The following is a 19731-nucleotide window of genomic DNA, read 5'->3' as shown; positions in this document are numbered from 1 at the left end:
TGCTTGGAAGATAATACCTTAGTGAACAATATAAAGTTGGAGCTCTAAGAAATTGTATAATGATGTTAAAATGCTAGAATTCAGAATGTCTTTACAAATGAGTAGAGTAGACAATTTATAAACTATAATAGTGAGGCATCTTCCAATAAGAAAGCTCCACTAGAGTCAGTGGACCATACTTGTCGTTAGTGGTGCCAGCTAATATTCCTTCCACACTTAGGTGGTTCGTACAAACTCGTCTATGCACCTCACCTGATCTACGACTCCTTGTCCCTTTTGCTTACACAACAACAGTGATAGTTGGATGGATTTTTTAACCTATTCCCTCAAAAAAAATCAACATATACTATCACTTCAAACCTTTTGGAGTGTGATGTCACGTAGCACATCATATTGCTCTCGAGAGTATTTTTTTAACATGAGTGTATGATAGTCAAGGGTTCAATAAATACTAATAGTTTAGGTATAACATTCGCAAAATAATTATAGTTCAATAAATACCAATAAGTTTAGGAAATTTTTGACCTATCTATCTTTTTCTAATTTGAATAGTTGAGGTAATTTTGATCCTTTTTACATTATTTAAAACCAATCACGACTCATATCAAGTGTGAATAACCCTTTTCTATTTCAAGAAATGATCTCCTTTGCTGTAACAATATACAAACACCTCACAATCAACATAAAATGCACTGTTTTCTTCTGAAAGAATCAGTATAACTCTCTGAAACTCATATGCCTGACTAATAGTTGTCACTTGTGATCATCAAGCCAAAATACCTTGGATTTGTGATAAACACGCAGTATGTCTGAATGACAGCAAAACAGAGCTCCTACGAAAGTAGGCAAAAGTTTTTTTAAAAGAAAATCATAAAGTACATTTTAACTAAATTTACAAGGCAAAATCTCCCCTGCTTGGTGACTTAGAACTCTTAAAAGAACCCAATGTTCCGGCACTGCTCATCAATCATTCTAAACAAACTTTGTTTGACACCTCCAAGCACTCACCCTGCATTGACTCAACTTCAACGAGCACTGATAAAGAAACACGATTGCCATATACAATTTCATCCATCGGTGTTAAAGAACTGCAGATCAAGCTGCTCATGCTCATGCTCAAGCGGCAAAAGAAACACTGCAATTATGCAGGGTTAGCTCAAATGTCCCAGTCATTCAAAATGCTAGGACAATTACTCCATTGGGGTAGGTCCCTCCTCTTCCACAATACTAATGGTATCGGAATGAACACTTCCTAGCATAACTGATGTGAGCATTAACTTGCCGGCATCAGGATAATCCTTGTGCTGCATCAGTATTGTTTCCACAGAGGATTCCATGTTCTTTAAAGTCACTTGCTCGGAATTTTCTAGCCTCAGTGGCAGCACTTCCTGGAAATTGCCCTCAAAAGTTTCAGCTTTGAGGCCATAGCACCTGCTGGAAGCCTGGAAAAGAATGGTGTCTTTTAGAATGCTCAAAGTCTCCTCATCACCCCATCCCTCATCTACTGATGCTTGATACAGCCTCTCCCAGTCGTCCTGATTGGAGGCATTTCTCCAGCAGTCCTCCAAGAGGCTTGCATTAGACTTGATAAAAGAGGAGCTGGTCCATGCAAAAATGTCAAAAACTCTCAACGAAAGCTCCCTATCCTGAGTTTTAAGGCACAATTCAATAAGGTCCACCGGAGGAAGAAGCTGCTGGCTAATATTTTGCCTTTCATCGTCCGGAAGGAGTTTCATTATTTCTTCCTGCGAGAGAAGTAAAATTGACAATAAGAGACGCCTGCACATACGCGCACACACACAAAGAACAAGTGATCAAGCACAATGGATATGGATAATATATGGGCACCCAAGGGGTGTGGCTTAGTGTTCAATAAAATGGGTGGAAACCTTGGAGGCCACGACTCAAATTCCAACACAGACCAAGAAAATATTAATTGATTTCTTTCCCATCTGCCTAAGTCTTTGGTAGGCAAAGTTATCTAGTGTATGTGCTAATGAGAGGCTATGTTGCTTGGACTATTCAAAAATGTCGATGGGTGTGTGTCTGATTCTACAAAAGTGTATTTTGAAGAATCTGGCATGGGTGCTGCATAATTTTTGAAAAGTGCGAGCAACATAGGTGAGAGGTACCAGGTACTCGATGGAATAGTTGAGGTGTGCGCAAACTGCCCGAACAACACCATTATTTAAAAAGAAAATAGTTAACAGAGATGGAGAGAATAGGAGGATATTCATCTATCAGAGTTCCTTCACCACAACAACCAACTGGACCATTAAAAGAAAAAAACAGAAAACAACAATAACAAAAACAGAAAGTGGGGCACTGACTGGTTGCATTTGCCTGGATGGGGCACTAAATTTGGCTTGTTCAACCACAGAACTAAAACAAACCTCTCATTTCCTATTAGATTCTCATATCTTTCTTTTAGAAAAGCTGTCTCTGGCTGATTACAGCCTAACAGTAAACCATACAACACATTTTCATGTCAAGAGATAGATGGACCATATTAAGGGTAACAACCCCCGAGATAGTAAGGTAGAAATTGATAGTCACTGCTAGTATTATGGCTAATGTCCTAATAACTTTTATGTTTATCATTGTACATCTTCTCTTCACCAACTTATACTGAGGTGACACAGAAATCCTCAGCTCCAATAACCGAATAAGCAAAAAAACTAAAATGATACCTGCAAGTTCAGAATCTTTAAATCAGCCTCTATGCGCTTCACCTTTGATTCAAAATTAGCACTTCTTCCTACCAAGAGATGAAGTAAACATAAGTTGTCACCAGTAAAAAGCATAGAAGCAATATGAAAATGATAAACTGGAAACATGAAATTTGCTAAAAAGATATGGAAAAATGAAGAAGATAAAGATTCAATAAGCTCAAATAATTATAACAAATCTGGGATCAACTGATATAATGAGAATAAATCAGCCATTTTTACTATTTGGAAATTTTAATCAAACTTCATCAAAATCTTCTCTAAATTTCTTGATTTAAATAGTTAAAGGAAAAAATACCTGCCAATGCAGCTACTTTCGAGAGATTCAGAAGCCTCCTTCTTTCCACCAAACTTGTTTTTATGGTGGTGCCAAATGAGTTGGTTTCAGTATCCATAGCGGAGCTATCATTTGGTGAAAGAGACAAAAGATGTAGAGTTTCAGAAGCTTCAGAAAATTGATGAAGGAATATTTCATGAAGCCAAAGGAGATCCTGATGCTGTTTCAAAAATATTTCTAGGTCTTCCTGAAATTCCTCCCCAAGTCTCATAAGCTTAGAGAACTGTCTGTTGTCATACAGTTGTTGAAACACAAAGTAACTAAAGCCTCGTTTAGGTCCCATGCTGTCATGCTGCACAAGAAAAGGCTTTTTAAACAGAAGTAGGCAAACATCTAAAAAAGCATGTGATCTACAATCAGCTTACCAAGATAAACAAAAACAAGCAAAACACACACAGAACAGATAAATACTTACCATAAGATTTTTAAGTAGGTCAGTATTATTGATATCACAGCATATACTCCATAGAGTTTTGTAACCTTCATGTCTTTTTGCAAGAGACAACAAGGCTGAGGAAAGCTTTCCAAAAATCTCTAGCCTTTGCTCCTCAGCTGCTTCACCTAAATCCTGCATGGATGAATATGTTTGAGCAAAAAAAATGACTGGGATAAGACTCAATGCCATATTCCTTTTCAAGAATATCTTATCCTTAGGTGAATCCTTTTATTACGTATACTGACACTAACAGACAAGTACAGGGGAGAAAAAAAGGACCTACTGCATTTTCTTTCTTTCTTTTTTTTCTCTTTTTTGCTGGGATATCTTCTGGTACATAAATCAAACCTTCCAAGAGAAATGAATAAGAGGTAAGGAGAGATCAACCTGTAGTTTGCCTTCAACTAAATCTTTCACTTGCTGGTAAAGACATTCCAAGAGTTCATCTCTTCTATTACAGTACTCATCTAACAGACTTTTGTGTCCTTCTCCACGCTCAACTTTCGCACAGATAGCACCAGAATATGCTTCCAATAGTACATCAGATAGAACTTCAAGGTGTGCATGAAAATCTAATTTTACGGTATCATCCAGGGAATTATTTTCCTTCACCAGTTGAAGCATAAAATATGCAAGGCTCCAGAGCCCATTCCGCACCTTTTCTTGACAAGTCCATGGAGTCAATCCCTCAGACGGAGGATACCAGAGGTGATTTTCATTTCTGCAAGTCATGGCTGTGCGAAGCAAAGTCACACAGGCACTGGAGAGTTCACATGCTCTTTGGAATAGAACAGAAACTGTCATCTTTTCACTGATAATGTAATCGAGGTCTCTCTCTAAGCAATAAAAAAATTCGCCAAGGTCTGAGACCTTACTGTAGAAAACTTCAGCATTATCCCTATCCATCAAAAGAACTGTTCTTCGGCGAGCTCTTTCGCCTACCATTTGGATGACATCCCACAGGGAACCAGAAACCGACATCTCAGTAGTTGAATAAGAGCCAGCTCCTGAGGCACGGTTCTGATTGAGCACGTTCTGCAACTCTCTCAATTGGATCATGCCAGCAAGTTTTTCACCATGTTCCATGATAATATGCAAAGCATGCCCTGTCACAGATTGTAAAACTCTTAGGCCCATGGTTTCTAAGAGAAAAAAATGCATTAGCATATAAGGAGCACAGAAAAGCATGTAGACAATATGCTTTTGCAGTCGTTAACTTATGCTGTTGCAGTAAAATGATTTAAGATAAGCAAATAGCATCCTGGCAATAACTGCTTATTAATCATAGTAAGGACTGTAATCGATCATCTAATTAGACCAATCAAGGAATATTGGAAGCTAGTTAGTCTGACTTGCCTTCAGCAGTACCTGTGATCTCCAAGGGTACCGATGGCAACGGGGCAGGTTTGACCATACGCGGAGCAGGCCAGGACAGGCTGATACATATTTTTGAATATCCAATTTACAGGTGAAGCTACTGGGCATAGAAATGTTGCTGCACTTGAGGTAATATAAATCTACTGATTTATACCCTTCATTTCTTTGTGCATTACATTTAATGTTTTCTTTTGCTATATATACAGATTTTATCCTCTAAATCCTCTCGACTAGTCTTTTGAACGTGTATTTTGTGAGCCATGAAGCATTAACTAATCTTTTGATTGTAAATGATTTTTTTTTTCTGTTGAACTTAACCAAGGACTAACAATGGGTAAGAATAATAGAGTGGATATTATCTTAATATGTGTAGCAGTGTGTATATATTTCCATAAAAATTACTTTCGTCTTACCAAATACACTTAGTTCAACCACACTTGGAGGCCTAAGAGGAAGAAGCAAATATAATATGGTGAAGAGGTCATACTCTGTCTAGAACATAGTTCTTCATGGCACTTGGATAAAGCCAGGAATTGAAGGAATCTTTTATGCTTCTGCTGCTTCTCCAAAAGTTGCGAGGACACGACAGACGAAGTCACAATCTCAGCACCTCTGGTGGTTGTCCAATGTTTTGCAAGGGTATCCACAATTGATTTGCTTGTCCTTGCAAAAACATTTGTTTCACCCTCTCTTTCAAATGCCCCTGACGTCTTCAGTTTATCGAAAGCACCATCCGCATGCCCAGATAAAAGAAACTCATGGAAAAGCTGATTTAGTAAAGCTTCAGATTCTTCATCTTGAGCATTTCGACGTGCAATTCCAGTTAGACCAGGCCTTTGTTTATCTCCAGCATCCCATGCTTCTGAAGTCGCCCTTCTTGGAGCAATATTACCTGCAAAAGATAAATTTTTCCTATCTTCCAGAGAGGACCTCTCATTAGAGCTTCCTTTACGTGACAAACTTCTCTCCGGTGGTTCAACTCCACCAAGTAAAACTGCCCTCTCAGGTATAGCCCAAACTCCGGCTTTTTCAGTTAGAACAGCCCAAGCGCCATCCTCACCATCATCGGAAGGGAAAACTGATGCATCAAGAACCCTTCCAGCATCATATGGAAGATCAAATTGATAAAGACGGGTAGAATTTCTCCAGTAATGTGAGACAGTTGCAGTGCCATCACCAGAAAGTATGATCACTGAACCAGCTGGCTTACCCCCAACCTTCAATCTCATAGAGAATAAAAACTCTTCATCCTCAAGTCTAGCTTTAGGAATTATCACTTGGATAGGAGCCTTTTTCTCTAAAATCCTTTCATGTGGCTGCAAACATTCTGAGGAGACATTCACTCCAGATTTATATTGCATGGTTAGAAGTGAATACTCAGTGTAGCTTGAACTGGTGATCCGATCCTTGCAAAAAATTGCAATGAGAATAGTAATAACCTTGCCATCATTATCAATCTGCAAATCCAGAGGCCAAATACGCTTCTGCCCTGCCAGATCCTTCTGGATACCCAGATCACCATCAGTGCCAACGATTTCATGAGTCCAGATCTTAGAAACATTGAAAGAGGGAGAAAGTTCAATAGCAAAACATTGTATTTCATGATCTGTCAATAAAAGAAACTGCCTGTTGGACTTGTCCAAAGAATGGGAACGAGACTGCCAAACCAGTGATCTAGGGTAACCCCTGCCTCCAAAGAACTGCCCACCATCATTTCCTTGAGAGTTCTTACTTAACGTGTCCTCATACATCTTTCTGCGCTGAATACCACTGGGGCTGCAGACAAATTGCCAAAGTTCGCCATTAGAACTACAAGCAAGAGCAACAGAGGCATGATTGTGATGAGCCTCAGGGACGGCACAAGCAATCAAACAGTTGAGAGAATTTGAATGAGTAACACTGCTCCCAGGTTTATTCTGCTGCCGCAACTTGGTTGGGGTGCCTTTCACATCAGAAGAACAACTCACCTCAGACTCCTCGGGAAAACTTACTACTGGTTCATTCTGAGTTGCAGAGTAGATATCTGGCCAGTATACGAGATTTCGAGTTCTCCGATTACAGGCAACAATACCAGCAGAACTGCACTGTGGGGAAACTTTATTGGTATTCCTATCCCAATTGATGAGACAAACAAACCAATCATTAGAAGATTTTCCAGTATCTTCATTTTCAGACATCATCGAAGGAAGATCAAGAACAATGCAGTTCCTAGAAGCTGTAGGTGATAAGTAACTCCAAACAAAGAGTTTGTTGCCACATATAACCCACGCCAAGGAAGTTTCCTTATCCATTCCGCCAGAGATGGACGCATTACCTTAACAAAAGCAAAAGTGTCATCTCAAAATCAATCACTCAAGAATAACACTTCATGGTAGCAGGCATTCAAAGCACTGGGGAATATTGGAATTTATTACTCTATCTTAATTATTGAAAAATGGGACACAACTAAGAAAAACTATTTTCTGAAAGCAGTACTGATCAACAAGTGAAAGCAAACAAGACAGGTTATCAGCTCATTCACTAACCAGGAGCATATTTCTGAAGCAAAATGTCCTGTTCATCGCGTAGGACTTGTGGGAACTCTCCGACATAGACAGGTTGAATTGGATCAGTCTCTTCTCCTTTATCACTCTTCTTCGCAGGTGGGATTCTATGACAATTAACAACAAACACTATCTTAATCAGTTTCCATTCAAATATACTTCTACAACTTATATCCTTTCATTAACAATTAACTAACCACAACCACCCTCACAATAAATATGCAGGTCCAACCACATATTTGTTTCCTAGTAAGAAAGCTCAAAACAAATAAATACGCAATATTTGAAACACTGTAATCTTTTAATTTAGTGAGATAAACATGTCAAATTGAAAAACTGAGCAGAATTGCATTATCTAAAAACAAACAGAATAACCAAGTAAAAAATGAAAACAAGCAAAAGCATTCAGCTAACTATAGAACTACATAATGCAATCAATAGTACCACCAGGATAATTACATAACCATTTCACGATCCAGAGTACATCTAAAGTCTAAACTAGAAGCGCAAACTTCCTAATGAGATAAACATCAACATTAGTTCAATTTATGTGAACATATGCGCAATGTAAAATATATAAGAAGTGAATTTGAGTGCGTGTGTGTCTTACCTGGCGAGAACAGAAAGACGGGAAGCCCAGGGAGCAGGAGTACCAGTATTAGGGCGATTAGGTATAGGAGAATTATCATCAAGCGGCTTTCTATTCTCGGTGAACGGCGTCACCGGTGAACCAGTAGTAGGTTTTTCACGGCCACTCTTACGAGCACTGAAATTTGATCTCTTTGTTCCCGGAGAGAACATTTTGGTTAAGGGAATGAGAAGTAGGGTTTAAAGGGGTTTGAGTATAAGAATGGCGTATTAATGCTTGCTAGTTTCTTTAATGGCGAAAGCTAAATATAAGACTTCACTTAGTAAGAGATTAGAAACTTGAAAGCAGAATCTGAAGAGACTTTCAGATTTTTGAAAAATATGGCAGCGGTTAGGGTGCTGCTGTGCTCGTTTTTCTCCGGTGGTCTTTTTGCTTTTCTTCTATTTTTTGCATTTTACCTTCTTTTTTTTTTGAAGAAGAATATGAAGAGCTTTGTTTTTTTAATTTTACTAGGCGTATAATTAGATTATACCACTTATATTTAGAAAAGTATAATTGTTAGTAGGCTAATGAATGTTTTTGGCTGAATTTAGACTGATCCAGATAGGCTCAATTATCAAATAGACGGGCTAATGACTCCCCCCCACCCCCACCCCTACCCCTCCAAGTTTTACTTGGCTAAAATGAGTGAATCAAGGTGGTTGTCGGGAGGAGTATGATTGAAAGGCTGAAACTTTTACGATGGTAAGAGTTGTATTTATTGATGAACTAATGTTTAACTTGACCAGCTATATTCTCCTAGTCCGAGTTGATTCATAGCACAATTCAAAAATGATCCATAAATATACACCTTATTCTAATTAGCAATACAAAATATTTATACATCTTTATTTTATATTAAACCACTTATATTTAAGGAAGTATAGTTGTCCATAGGCAAATAAACGATTTTGACTAGATTTAAACAACTAAAATAAGCTCAATCACCAAAGAGGCAGGTTAATAATTTCATCAAATTTTACTTAGCTAAAATGGGTGGATCAAAATGGATTTTGAGGTATGATTACAAGGTTGAAACTTTAAAGAACTGATGGAAGGACACCATTAAGAATGAATTATGCGAGTTAAGTTAAGATGAAGAAATGAGGCTCAAATATAATAAGGATGGATAGAATGGAACTTTTTTTTTTATAATTAAAATAGAGTAACATGTCGTAATTAAAATAGAGTGTTTTTTAAATTTTCTAAATTTCATTTATTGAATTTAATTATATTGTAGGTACATATGTCAAATGAAGAGTACTCCATACATAACTTTAAGAACAACTCTTAAGCTCAAAATTGACAAAATTATGAATCGCTATTTATTTAGTGAAAAGGGGTTCATGAAAGAATATAGTTTAATGTGATCACCAAAGCCGTATAAAGAGGCGTATTTTAAACTTCAACTGGATCAATTGCCGCCATAACTCCATGGCCTTCACCTGCTCCGACACCAAAACCACTACCGCCATTTTCACCTCCTCCTCCGCCGCCACCACCGCCACCTCCGCTGCCTCCATTGCTACCTGATCCATTACCATAGCCACCTCCTATTCCCCAGCCAGATCCACCATCCGCACTTCCTCCTCCTCCTCCGCCACCACCACCACCACTGCCGCCTCCTTCGCTGCCTGATCCTCTACCATAGCCACCTCCAATTCCCCAACCAGATCCACCATCCGCACCTCCTCCTCCTCCACCGCCGCCACCACCACTGCCGCCTCCTTCGCTGCCTGATCCTCTACCATAGCCACCTCCAATTCCCCAACCAGATCCACCATTCTCACTTCCTCCTCCTCCACCACCACCGCCACCGCCTCCGCCTCCGCCTCCACCACCTCCATCGCTACCTGATCCAATACCAATGCCACCTCCCATCCCTCCACCAGATCCACCATTCTCACCTCCTCCTCCGCCTCCACCACCACCGCCTACAATACCTCCCATAATTTTGTCAAGTCCGCCAATGCCGGGGATGTCCATGGATGGAAACTGAAGAAGCTTCCTTGCATATGTCGCTTGCACGAGAACACACACAACAAACAAAATAATCAACCTGCTACTCATCTTCGTAGTTGCGGCTAACACTGCACCAGTAAGTACCACAGCCTCGTTAGTAAGTACTCGTACTATTCAGAAAGCGGCAGGTACAGCACATATTTGAAAAAAATATATATAAGAATGGAAAATATAATTGTGTAGAATTAACAACAAATTAAGATGAGAATTGCTTCTTACCTTGGCTCTTTCTCTCGTGTGTGTTTTGAGCTGAAGTGACCTGAGGGAAGAGCTAATTAGCACTTGGATGAATAATCTGTGATGTTTAGGACGATTTAAATACTATAGATTAGTGGTAAGGTAACATACATTGTTAATGAATGTAATTAATATCACATTTACAAAATGAAAACGTCAGAAGCATAGTAGAGTTGAATGTGATTAAGAAGAGTTACGTTATGGTAATTAATTGTACATGTTCTTAGATATTATCCCGAATAAAATATCCCATAAGAGTTGGTTCTAAGCGACAAGAAGATCATGAATTCAAGCGGTGAAATAACCTCTTGTAGAAATGCAAAGTAAGATTACATACAAAAGGCTCAATACATTAGATGGAATTGAACATTAGAAACCAAACATTTTATTAGTTAAACTGTATACGGAGATTATATAATGAGAAAATGTTATTATAACCAATTTTAATACAAAGATCAATTTTGTTTATACATCAAAGCTACGACAATAAAATGATGATTCGATGTTTTTTGAAAATCTAGAACTGTTTGGCATAAGGTGGACAGTGGACACCAGATTTTAGGATTCAGTCTCACTACAAAATAAGCAAATTTCTATAACAACATCATCCAATCTGCACCAAAGTATTGGAGTAGCAATTTTTTTTTCAATATGAATAGCGCAGGTTGAGATTTACATAAGTGTATCTCTTTGCTTCATTTAAGTATATATTCATCACAACTAATTTAGAACAAAGACAGACTACAAAACTATGTATAAGAAATGCTTGGACAGGGGAGAGAAAGCGAAAAATTATACGTAGGCAAGTGATTTTCCTACTCCCTGTCCTCTTAAGATACAACTTAAACATACATACACAAGGGCAATATCAGTGTCAAGGTTCCAGCTTCAGCGAAACCACTCTAGACTGCCTGTTACGCTTGGCCACCTTGGTAAATACTATAGAGAGACATGACGGTGCCCACCAAGGTTGGCGAACTTTTTGCTCTCCCTTCAAGCAAGCCACTACATGAAATGAGTTGAATCAATGAAAGTGTACTAAAGTATAGCAAAAAATACATTAACATTATAGTCATCCTTTAAAGCAACAGAAGATTCACTGATGTTTTGCTTATCAATGGTTACTGGTAACAGCACTCTGAGTCTACAACATCCTCAAAGTCTTTTTGATTAACTAAGTCATGCTTGAGACAGTGGAAAAGCACAGGACAGATAACAGTTAAAATTAATAAAGAGATAGAGAGATGGAAGGGGTAGGGGACTAGATGCACCTTTTATCCTCCTGAGCTCCTTGCACAGTGTTATGAAGTCTCCCCATTTCATGTGACACCTTCTTATAAACCTTAGTATCTGTTCAGTCGTGAACATAGACATACCCTCCAAGTACTCCCCATTAACACCATTCTCTTTGAAAATTTGACGATAGCCACCGAGATTTATTTCTTCCAACCATAGACCAACATCCTGCCAGCAAAATTAGCAACATAAATCCGGCATTGAACAAGATACATTTCCTTCTCATTTTTTTTATTTCGTTGAACAAGATACACATCTCCTTGCTGTGTAGCATGTCATTGCCATCCCCAAACCACTGAAAAGAGCTGGGAAAGAACTCTACTATTTCCTACTATTTTTAATTTATAATTTTATTTGGGGGTGGATTAGGCGCAAGGAAGATCTTCATCAACTTGATGAGTGTGGATTAAAGCCCCAGGAAAGCAATTGTGAAGTGAATATCTGGCTCCATGTCTGATGAAGTTGTGGATGAAAAAAACTAAATGTGAATACATGAAAGAGGACAAAAGAAAGCGTGCAAATCTTGCAGTAGGAATAAAACACTTCTTTTCATGTACTTGGGGTCCTTTGGTAGCTGGTTACAGGTATGCAAATATTAGTAATACATTGATTAGTTATGAGGAAATCTATATATTATTTTATGCAAGGTTTAGTTATTCATGTTTTGGTTAAATATATAGATTCCTTCATAACTTATACATGCAGATTTCTAAATAACAAACCAAACATGGTATTACTTATGCAGGATTTAATACATGAATAACTTAGCTCCTAACCAGCTACCAAATGACCCCTAATCACACCAGCTTAAAGCATACTCGGTGTAGCTTGTGCTAAAAATGATTTGAAAAACGAGGAGAGTATCTACTCAAATAGTCACTTAGTCAGTTTCAATTCTCAAGAAGATAATTAATCAGGCACTTCTAGGAATTGATGCTAGCCTACACATGTGCTTCCTCTTCAAAGAAGGATGAATTACTACGGATCTCTTTAGATATTCATTGATGCTAACCCCTTTATCAAATGAGTGATCACTTCAATTGTAGCACAATCTGCTCATTAGACATTGTGGAGATTGTATATGTACACACACATTCAAGGATTTCAAAGCAAATTCATGGAATTCAAGCCAGATTCTATCATGCGTCTGTCCTCTTTGAAGAATGATAAACTCCTATAAACCTATCCAGGTTTCTTTCATACCTGAATTCGATCATATGATTTTTTTGTCACTACTTAAAAGGTAAATAAGGGCTTCTGCATTGCAATCACCTGCAAGGTATATATGAGAAACTTGATACCTGTAGGCTGTAGGTCAAAACAAGCTTGAAACTTTGGCAATCGCATTGTCAGGTATAGAACCCCTTCGAGAATGGCAAACTCCTATCTACCTCTTTAGGCTTCCACAAATCACAAGCCTTCATGTCAATGCTTAAGAGGTAAATCACGATGTCTACCTCACCCCTTTATTTACAAGGTATATTTATAAACATTATACCTCCCCTCGGAAGATTGACTAACCCCTAAGTCCTAACTACATTTCTTTAGCCTTCGGGGGCATAAATCTGATTGTATGACTTCCATGCCATGACCTGAGAGGTAAATAACGACACCTAAAGTTCATTTCACCCAGTATAATTCACATTTCTTATGAAGCTTTACACCAAAAGACTTGCCATTTTGGAAGTCATGACATACATTATACTCCCTCTATCCAATATTAACTGACCTTGGGATAATTTATGATTGCAATTTAGATGGTTATCCTCAGCTCTTGATCATCAGAGCTTAACTATTACTCTATCCATCCCAATTAATACGGCAATCTTTCTATTTCAGGACATCCAAATACATTCAACAATTCTACTAAAATTCCTTCATCCAAATTTAGGACTATCATCGACTTTTGTCGCAATTATTAAGGTAAGAGCTCAGATTTCATTATATTTCAAAAGTACAGACAAATTAATATTTTGAAAAAATGGAACAATTTTTAGAATTAGTTTTCATTTTAGGAAAGGGGAAACAAATTGGAACAATCCAACATAGAAAGAACGGTCAACTTGAGATACAAAAGTAAAATTATATCATACAATTCTCATAGTTCTCCAAAAAAAAAAAAATGTTAGTTCATTTAACTGTTCAAATTAATTTTTTATATGTTATTTTCTCAACTAACTTTTCGACAACTATGTCAATATTTTCTTCTACTGCTTCTAATACAACGTACAAGTCAAATTAACCTTTTGAATTTCTTTCATAGTCTTATGGTGTAACATAAAGTAGGATGGAAGGAGTATCTTTATTGTTTGAAAAATACTATAGAACTAGTCAATTTAACCACTAGAATTAACTTAAACCCTTTATAGTTAGCTGGAATGAGTGCACAAACAAAAAAGAAAGTGCTACAATTTCCAGAGGCGAGTGCTATACACACTCCACTTTTAGCTCTATATGCTCTTCATTTTCTCACTAAGAAATGAAGATAATCCATTAAATGCCTTAAATCTCATTTAAAATCTAATGGTCATACTTACAAGTATCTCCAAAAGCAAAATCTTAAAACTTATTTTATATGTTAAAAGGCTAGAATTTTCTCTAGTTATGATACTCAAATATGACTTTCACAATTCAAATTCAGAGACGTGTGGTTCAGCAAATCACTTTTCGAGGTACCAACCTTAGAGGGAAAGTTGGCCGTTAAAGTAGCTCTTGTTAGTACAGAAAGAAAAAATCATCACCATGTTCATGTACTAATGTCTCCACCATCTAAAAGGGCAAAGTCCTCAACTTTTGCAGATGGCTAATAGTTGAGGCCCAGAGTCCAAGTAATACTTTCAAGTTTAAATTCCATCTTATAACACATATTAGTTTCTTTTCACATATAGATATTTTAAATGTGAAAACCGATTCACAAAGTAGACTGATGCATGTATGTAATTTTTCAGTAACTCATGGTTGACCTTACAAAGAATACAAGTATATGGACTAAAAGTGGAAGGCGCATTTAATTTTTTATATTTCAATATGCTATAAAACTAGGGAGAAACTGGAAGAATATTACAACTCAATTATAATGAAAAAGATGATAAAATTGTGTCGAAATGAAACACAGCAATTATATTATATTGCTTTGGCTGGAAAAGATGTACAGGATATTCCATTATGATGACATCTCAGTCACTACAACTGAGCTATTCAAGAAAGATAGTAGAATTAACAGATCAACTTTTAGCAAAAGAGCATCACAAAGCATCTTACATGCTATCCCCAAACTCTAGACTATTTTTACCAGAAAAGATAGAAGTACCATTAAAGCGACCTTATATGTTGAAGTCCAATGAGCTATTTCTTTAGAAGTACAAAGTATAACTTTGTAAATCATCCCCAAGAAAAGATCCAAAGAGAACTATTTTCTCCAATCAACAAGTCACGACTATCTTCTATTTCATAAGACCATTATCAAGTCCTGCTCATTGGCTATGTTGAAGCTCACACAACCCAAAATGACTACATATTCTTGTGTGCATCTCAATGTATTCCATATCTACTGAAGACTAAAGAAGGATTAATATGTAGCAAAGATTGGGCAGGTTTACATCTCTTGCCGTATCTTAGCCAGGCAGCTAACCAGCATCTACAAGATGATAGCATTCTTGATGATCAGAATAAAAACTTTCTGGTGTATATTAGCCAGGAAGCTAACCAGCATCTATACAAGATAGCATTCTTGATGATCACAATCACACATGTAAAGTCATTCTAACTTGCTGAACTGTTCTCCACCTCCTCCTAGGGGTCCTAGTGCAATCTTCTAATTCTACACGAGATACTACATATACTACTATGAAGTAAAGACCCAAAAGTATTGTCTATCCTCCTGTTCATTCTATCATTAGACATCTAGAGAAAGACTCGAAATTGCAAAAAATCAGTAAAACTATCCAGCTAAGTAATCTTCATCACTTAAACTGATTATTCTATGCATTTTTTAAGATAAGAAGTCCATGCATATTAGTAGATGGGCTTTTATGTCACGAAATAGTGCGCAACAACGATACTACATGTGCTTGTATTATTAAGGATGTAATTGATAAACTAGCTCCTACTGAGGTATATAGGATGTAGCCACCTGAGAAGTAAGTGTTTTTCAAAAATATGAAAGAAATACTAACTGAGTCCAATGGAACCTATATTTTGAAACTCCGTGCGGTATTTGTGCAACTGTCAGATGAACTTCTTAGTTCTTAGTAATCGTGATGCAGAAGGCAACGGAATCTGATAACAAGAAGATTGTTTTTCTGATGAGTTAGTAACAAGAAATTTGTTATCATAGTAACGAACCATATAAACACAATATCTGAATGTAGACATTACAATTGCACTCGACCACTTATCATGTTTTGAAAACAATTAACGATCCCCTCATTAGGTACACTTTCATACTTCATTCTCTATATGATAAACTGGACAATCATTCAAAAAGTCATCACCAGCTGCTTCACAAGTCATTTTTAATAAACTTCCTAGAAGAAAAAGCTCTGTTGTTGCAGTAGCAACATGTAAATCAAACTTAACAAGCAAATAAACAAGTATGCATATATGTTTCAACCAATGTCTTGAAAGATCTCAAAGTTAGAAAAGGAATTATCCACTTCTTGCACATAATCAATATAGTTGTTAATCTCAAAACTGAGATCTTCAAGCTTCAAAAATTTCATGATCTAGTTATTATCATAATTAGCAAAAGAATAATTGGGGCTCAACTAGGCATACCAAAAAGCACATTAACATTCACTTCATTAAAAGCGTTGTTGAGCTCTAAGAATTCCAAATCAATAACAACATAAAGAACTTTTACACACAAATGATGAGGATATGTAACACTTGAGCTCTTACGCTTTAAATTCCAAGACCATACTTCTCATCCATTTCTGAGATCACAATTCCATGCTTACAAAATGAGAGAATTCCATTTAGAATCCCTCTCGATTGCAATTGCCTCTTTGTGAAATCAACAAGCTTCATAACACTTGCAATATCTTGGTTTTTTTTTAAGCATATTAAAATCATATGTAATTGTCAACACTTTCAACATCAAATATACAAATTCATATAATCTTATTTTTCTACTAGACCTTTTGTCATTACTTTCTCATGATAGATTGAACCCTTGTTGCAAGAATTCCAAGTACATGACAATAAAGAAAGAAAGTTACGCATTGTCTTAAAATGAGATCCCTAATGGATATCACCTGGTCTTTGAAGTTCAAGTTCTTGACCCATATACACTTCACCAAGCACTAGTAATTCCATTAGTTTTTTGCTTGATCATCTCCTTACGCTTAATAGAACCTCCAGCAATATTCAAGATTTTAAAAATATTATCCACATTAGAATGTTTCTTGGCAACAACTACAAGAGTTAATTGCAATAAATGAGCAAAGCAATATGCCAAATGAGTACCTTTCAGAATCAACACTGGAAGAGTTTCAGTGAAGTTCATCAAAATGATTTTACAAGCAAATTTTTTTATGATTGGTAAAAGATAATGCATGAAATGTTCAGCACCCAGAAGGTGTTGTGAGGAATTTACATAAGGTGGCAACTTTGCGTATTGTGTAATGAACTCAAAAATTCTATTATGGCCTCTATAATTTCCATGTTACACCAAAAAAACAATTGGGATAAACATTTGTACTTGGTATTGACTACAGATTCTATTCTGTTTTCAGAAATCCTTGCGTTCCTTTCCTTCCAAATGGTCCACCATACTGCTGAAGGAAGATAAAGAATTGGTGATGACTTTTCGAATAATTGTTTAGTTTGTTATAAAGAGGATGAAGTATTTAAGATTGTACATAATAATGTGATCATTGGTTGTTTTCAAACCATGACAAGTCATCAAGTGCAATTGCAATTGTAATCTTTATATTTATATATTTTGTTTAAGTGGTTCGTTGCATTTTGAAAAAGCTGCAATATGTACTATATGGGATATCTAACTCCGCATATCTTACTTCAAATTTTCCACAACTCACATATTTTAAGAATCCAGAGCAAAATTACACGAAACGTGTAAACCCAAGATTTTATAAAACAAATTCCAACAAATAGAAATGTCAATAAGCCATGGTCATATAAATGGACTCACTAAGAGAGTCCTATAGTGAACAATCAATATTTTTTATATTTTTTTTGATGATTATAGTGACCGGGCCAGCTTTTGCGCACCTCAACTATTCCATGAGATACTTGTCACCTCCCACCAGCAACAAGTATCAACTAACTCTATTTACCAATGTTATGACAGATGAGCTAGTGTTTTTAGTGAACAACCTATTTACTTGCTTTCCAAATCAATAAGTGTTCTTTTTGATAATCATGGTGTACGGACAGCATACACATTAGCAGAATTTATCATATGCCTACAAAGTTCAACAGCAAGGTCAAAAATTGATAAACAGTGCATTTCTTTTAACTGCTGACACCTACCTCATCAGCAGATTATCAAGAAAACTCATCAATATACACAAATCAAATAACATTCAACATCCAATAATCAAGAAAACCCTCATTACAAAATCATAATATCATAGCTACTCCCAAGATCTGGAATACTAATAAATCAAAAATTAAGAAAGAAACCCCATACCTCAACAGTCCAAATAAAGAAATCCAGTGGCTCTGGTGGCCTTTCTTTGCTCATAGAGTCAAATAGCAATTCCCAACCCAAAAAAAGGGAGTAAAAGAAGCTGAAGAGAAAATCAAGATTAGATCAAAAAGATATTTATTTTTTTTCCATTCACAATACTAATTAACTACCAAACAAACACTCCCACACTCTTAAAAACATACCTAATCAACCAAGTGTTTTTGTTTTTCTTTTCCACTGTGCAAATTGGGAATTTTTTGGCTTTCTATGTTTGTTGCAGAGAGAATTGAGTGTGTGTGAGAGAGAAAAAGGAAAAGTGTATAATGTGTTTGAGAGTGATTTTATTGGTTTCCCTTTTTCTTGAAAGTGTAGTGTCAGCTGTGCTTTTTGGTAACCACGTAGGCCCTACATATAGGCCCCGTTGACTATTATTAGCATTTGCTGAATTATATGTGTGTTTATATATGTTTAATAATAATTTCCCTTTTTCGGTCGTTTGGTAATTGGTTAGAGTTACGGAGATATTAGTAAAGTATGAATTAGTTATGAGTGAATTTTAATGCATTATTTTATTGAAAATGGTCATATTTACTCCTATACTCTCACAAAATAAGTTATGTCTGACATTTTTATCTAATTTTAAGATTATATTTATCCTTGTAAAGGTCTAAAGAGTTATGTTACTTAACATTAAGCACTCATGTCCTCTAGGGATGACAATGGGGCGGATTGAGACTCGCAATTTTTTTAATTTGCTCTGCATAATACCTTTTTTTATTTTCAACCGCTCCATCCACACTGCATAATTTGTTTAATATTTTCTTTTTCTAGTTAAGTTTGATACTAAAAATAAAATTATTAAAACAAATTTATTTTTTTAAGTTATATTAATTTAATAGATAAGGACTTAAAATTTTGTTTTTTGGAGGTCAACTGGAAAATGCGTAAGAAATTGTATTATTTTTTATTGAACTATTTTTATTTACTATCTTCAATATTTTAGTAGTTTTAAAGAAATTGTCTTAATAAATAATGTTCTATCACTTTATTAATAAGTGATATAATATGTAAAAAATTAAAATTAAGTTTGAACCCGCACAAAAACACATATATCCGCAACCCACCCCATCCTGCATTAGTTTTTTTTTTTTAAAAAAAACAGTTTAACCCATCCCACATCCCTCCCACCCCGCATAACCTTAAATATATCCCCGCCCTGCATTTGGCCCGCCCTATTGTCATCCCTAATATCCTCGATATATATTTTCTCAAAAGGGATCATATTTACTCTTGTCCCACCTTAAATCATATTTTAATAAATCTCGTCCAAATTAAAATATGTCCCGTATAAAGACATAAATAAAGGATGAAATTCCTGAGTTTTAATTTATTTGATGGATAAGTTTAAAAGAGTTTAAACAAGTTAGTAATTTAATTGGAAAGAAAATAACATTAATAAAGGTCCAAACTT

At 36.2% G+C, this 19731-nt stretch overlaps 3 protein-coding genes across 3 annotated transcripts; all 3 read right to left on the bottom strand.

The window, feature by feature from the left end:
* Nucleotides 1–604: 604 nt before the first annotated feature.
* On the bottom strand, nt 605–8310 carry LOC125839731 (nuclear pore complex protein NUP133). Its single transcript, XM_049518719.1, has 8 exons — nt 8033–8310; nt 7405–7529; nt 5367–7193; nt 3890–4608; nt 3482–3634; nt 3028–3358; nt 2691–2758; nt 605–1745 (listed from the first exon to the last, which is right to left on the bottom strand). Exons 1-8 carry the CDS (start codon nt 8221–8223, stop codon nt 1191–1193), a joined length of 3969 nt encoding a protein of 1322 aa, XP_049374676.1. The 5' UTR covers nt 8224–8310; the 3' UTR covers nt 605–1190.
* Nucleotides 8311–9448: 1138 nt separating this feature from the next.
* On the bottom strand, nt 9449–10178 carry LOC125839767 (putative glycine-rich cell wall structural protein 1). Its single transcript, XM_049518767.1, has 2 exons — nt 9982–10178; nt 9449–9876 (listed from the first exon to the last, which is right to left on the bottom strand). Exons 1-2 carry the CDS (start codon nt 10118–10120, stop codon nt 9449–9451), a joined length of 567 nt encoding a protein of 188 aa, XP_049374724.1. The 5' UTR covers nt 10121–10178.
* Nucleotides 10179–10884: 706 nt separating this feature from the next.
* Nucleotides 10885–18561, bottom strand: LOC125839770 (uncharacterized). Its single transcript, XM_049518771.1, has 3 exons — nt 18261–18561; nt 11581–11773; nt 10885–11314 (listed from the first exon to the last, which is right to left on the bottom strand). Exons 1-3 carry the CDS (start codon nt 18312–18314, stop codon nt 11184–11186), a joined length of 378 nt encoding a protein of 125 aa, XP_049374728.1. The 5' UTR covers nt 18315–18561; the 3' UTR covers nt 10885–11183.
* Nucleotides 18562–19731: the final 1170 nt, after the last annotated feature.

This window comes from Solanum verrucosum, unplaced genomic scaffold (genome assembly GCF_900185275.1).
Source record: "Solanum verrucosum unplaced genomic scaffold, falcon-dt-bn FXZP01000175.1, whole genome shotgun sequence".
NCBI classification, from domain to species: Eukaryota; Viridiplantae; Streptophyta; class Magnoliopsida; order Solanales; family Solanaceae; genus Solanum; species Solanum verrucosum.
This window is presented reverse-complemented; position numbering and strand designations above follow the sequence as displayed.

Excerpts from the sequence above, each read along its gene's own strand:
- LOC125839770 (XM_049518771.1), bottom strand. The coding sequence starts at position 18,314 with ATGAGCAAAGAAAGGCCACCAGAGCCACTGGATTTCTTTATTTGGACT. Across the intron at positions 11,774-18,260 it reads TCTTTATTTGGACTGTTGAG|GATGTTGGTCTATGGTTGGA; the intron begins GTATGGGGTTTC and ends TTTTGCTGGCAG. Across the intron at positions 11,315-11,580 it reads GGAGCTCAGGAGGATAAAAG|TGGCTTGCTTGAAGGGAGAG; the intron begins GTGCATCTAGTC and ends CATTTCATGTAG.
- LOC125839767 (XM_049518767.1), bottom strand. The coding sequence starts at position 10,120 with ATGAGTAGCAGGTTGATTATTTTGTTTGTTGTGTGTGTTCTCGTGCAA. Across the intron at positions 9,877-9,981 it reads TATGGGAGGTATTGTAGGCG|GCGGAGGCGGTGGCGGTGGT; the intron begins GTGGTGGTGGAG and ends GTGGAGGCGGAG.
- LOC125839731 (XM_049518719.1), bottom strand. The coding sequence starts at position 8,223 with ATGTTCTCTCCGGGAACAAAGAGATCAAATTTCAGTGCTCGTAAGAGT. Across the intron at positions 7,530-8,032 it reads CGTCTTTCTGTTCTCGCCAG|AATCCCACCTGCGAAGAAGA; the intron begins GTAAGACACACA and ends TAATTGTCATAG. Across the intron at positions 2,759-3,027 it reads GAAAGTAGCTGCATTGGCAG|GAAGAAGTGCTAATTTTGAA; the intron begins GTATTTTTTCCT and ends ATCTCTTGGTAG.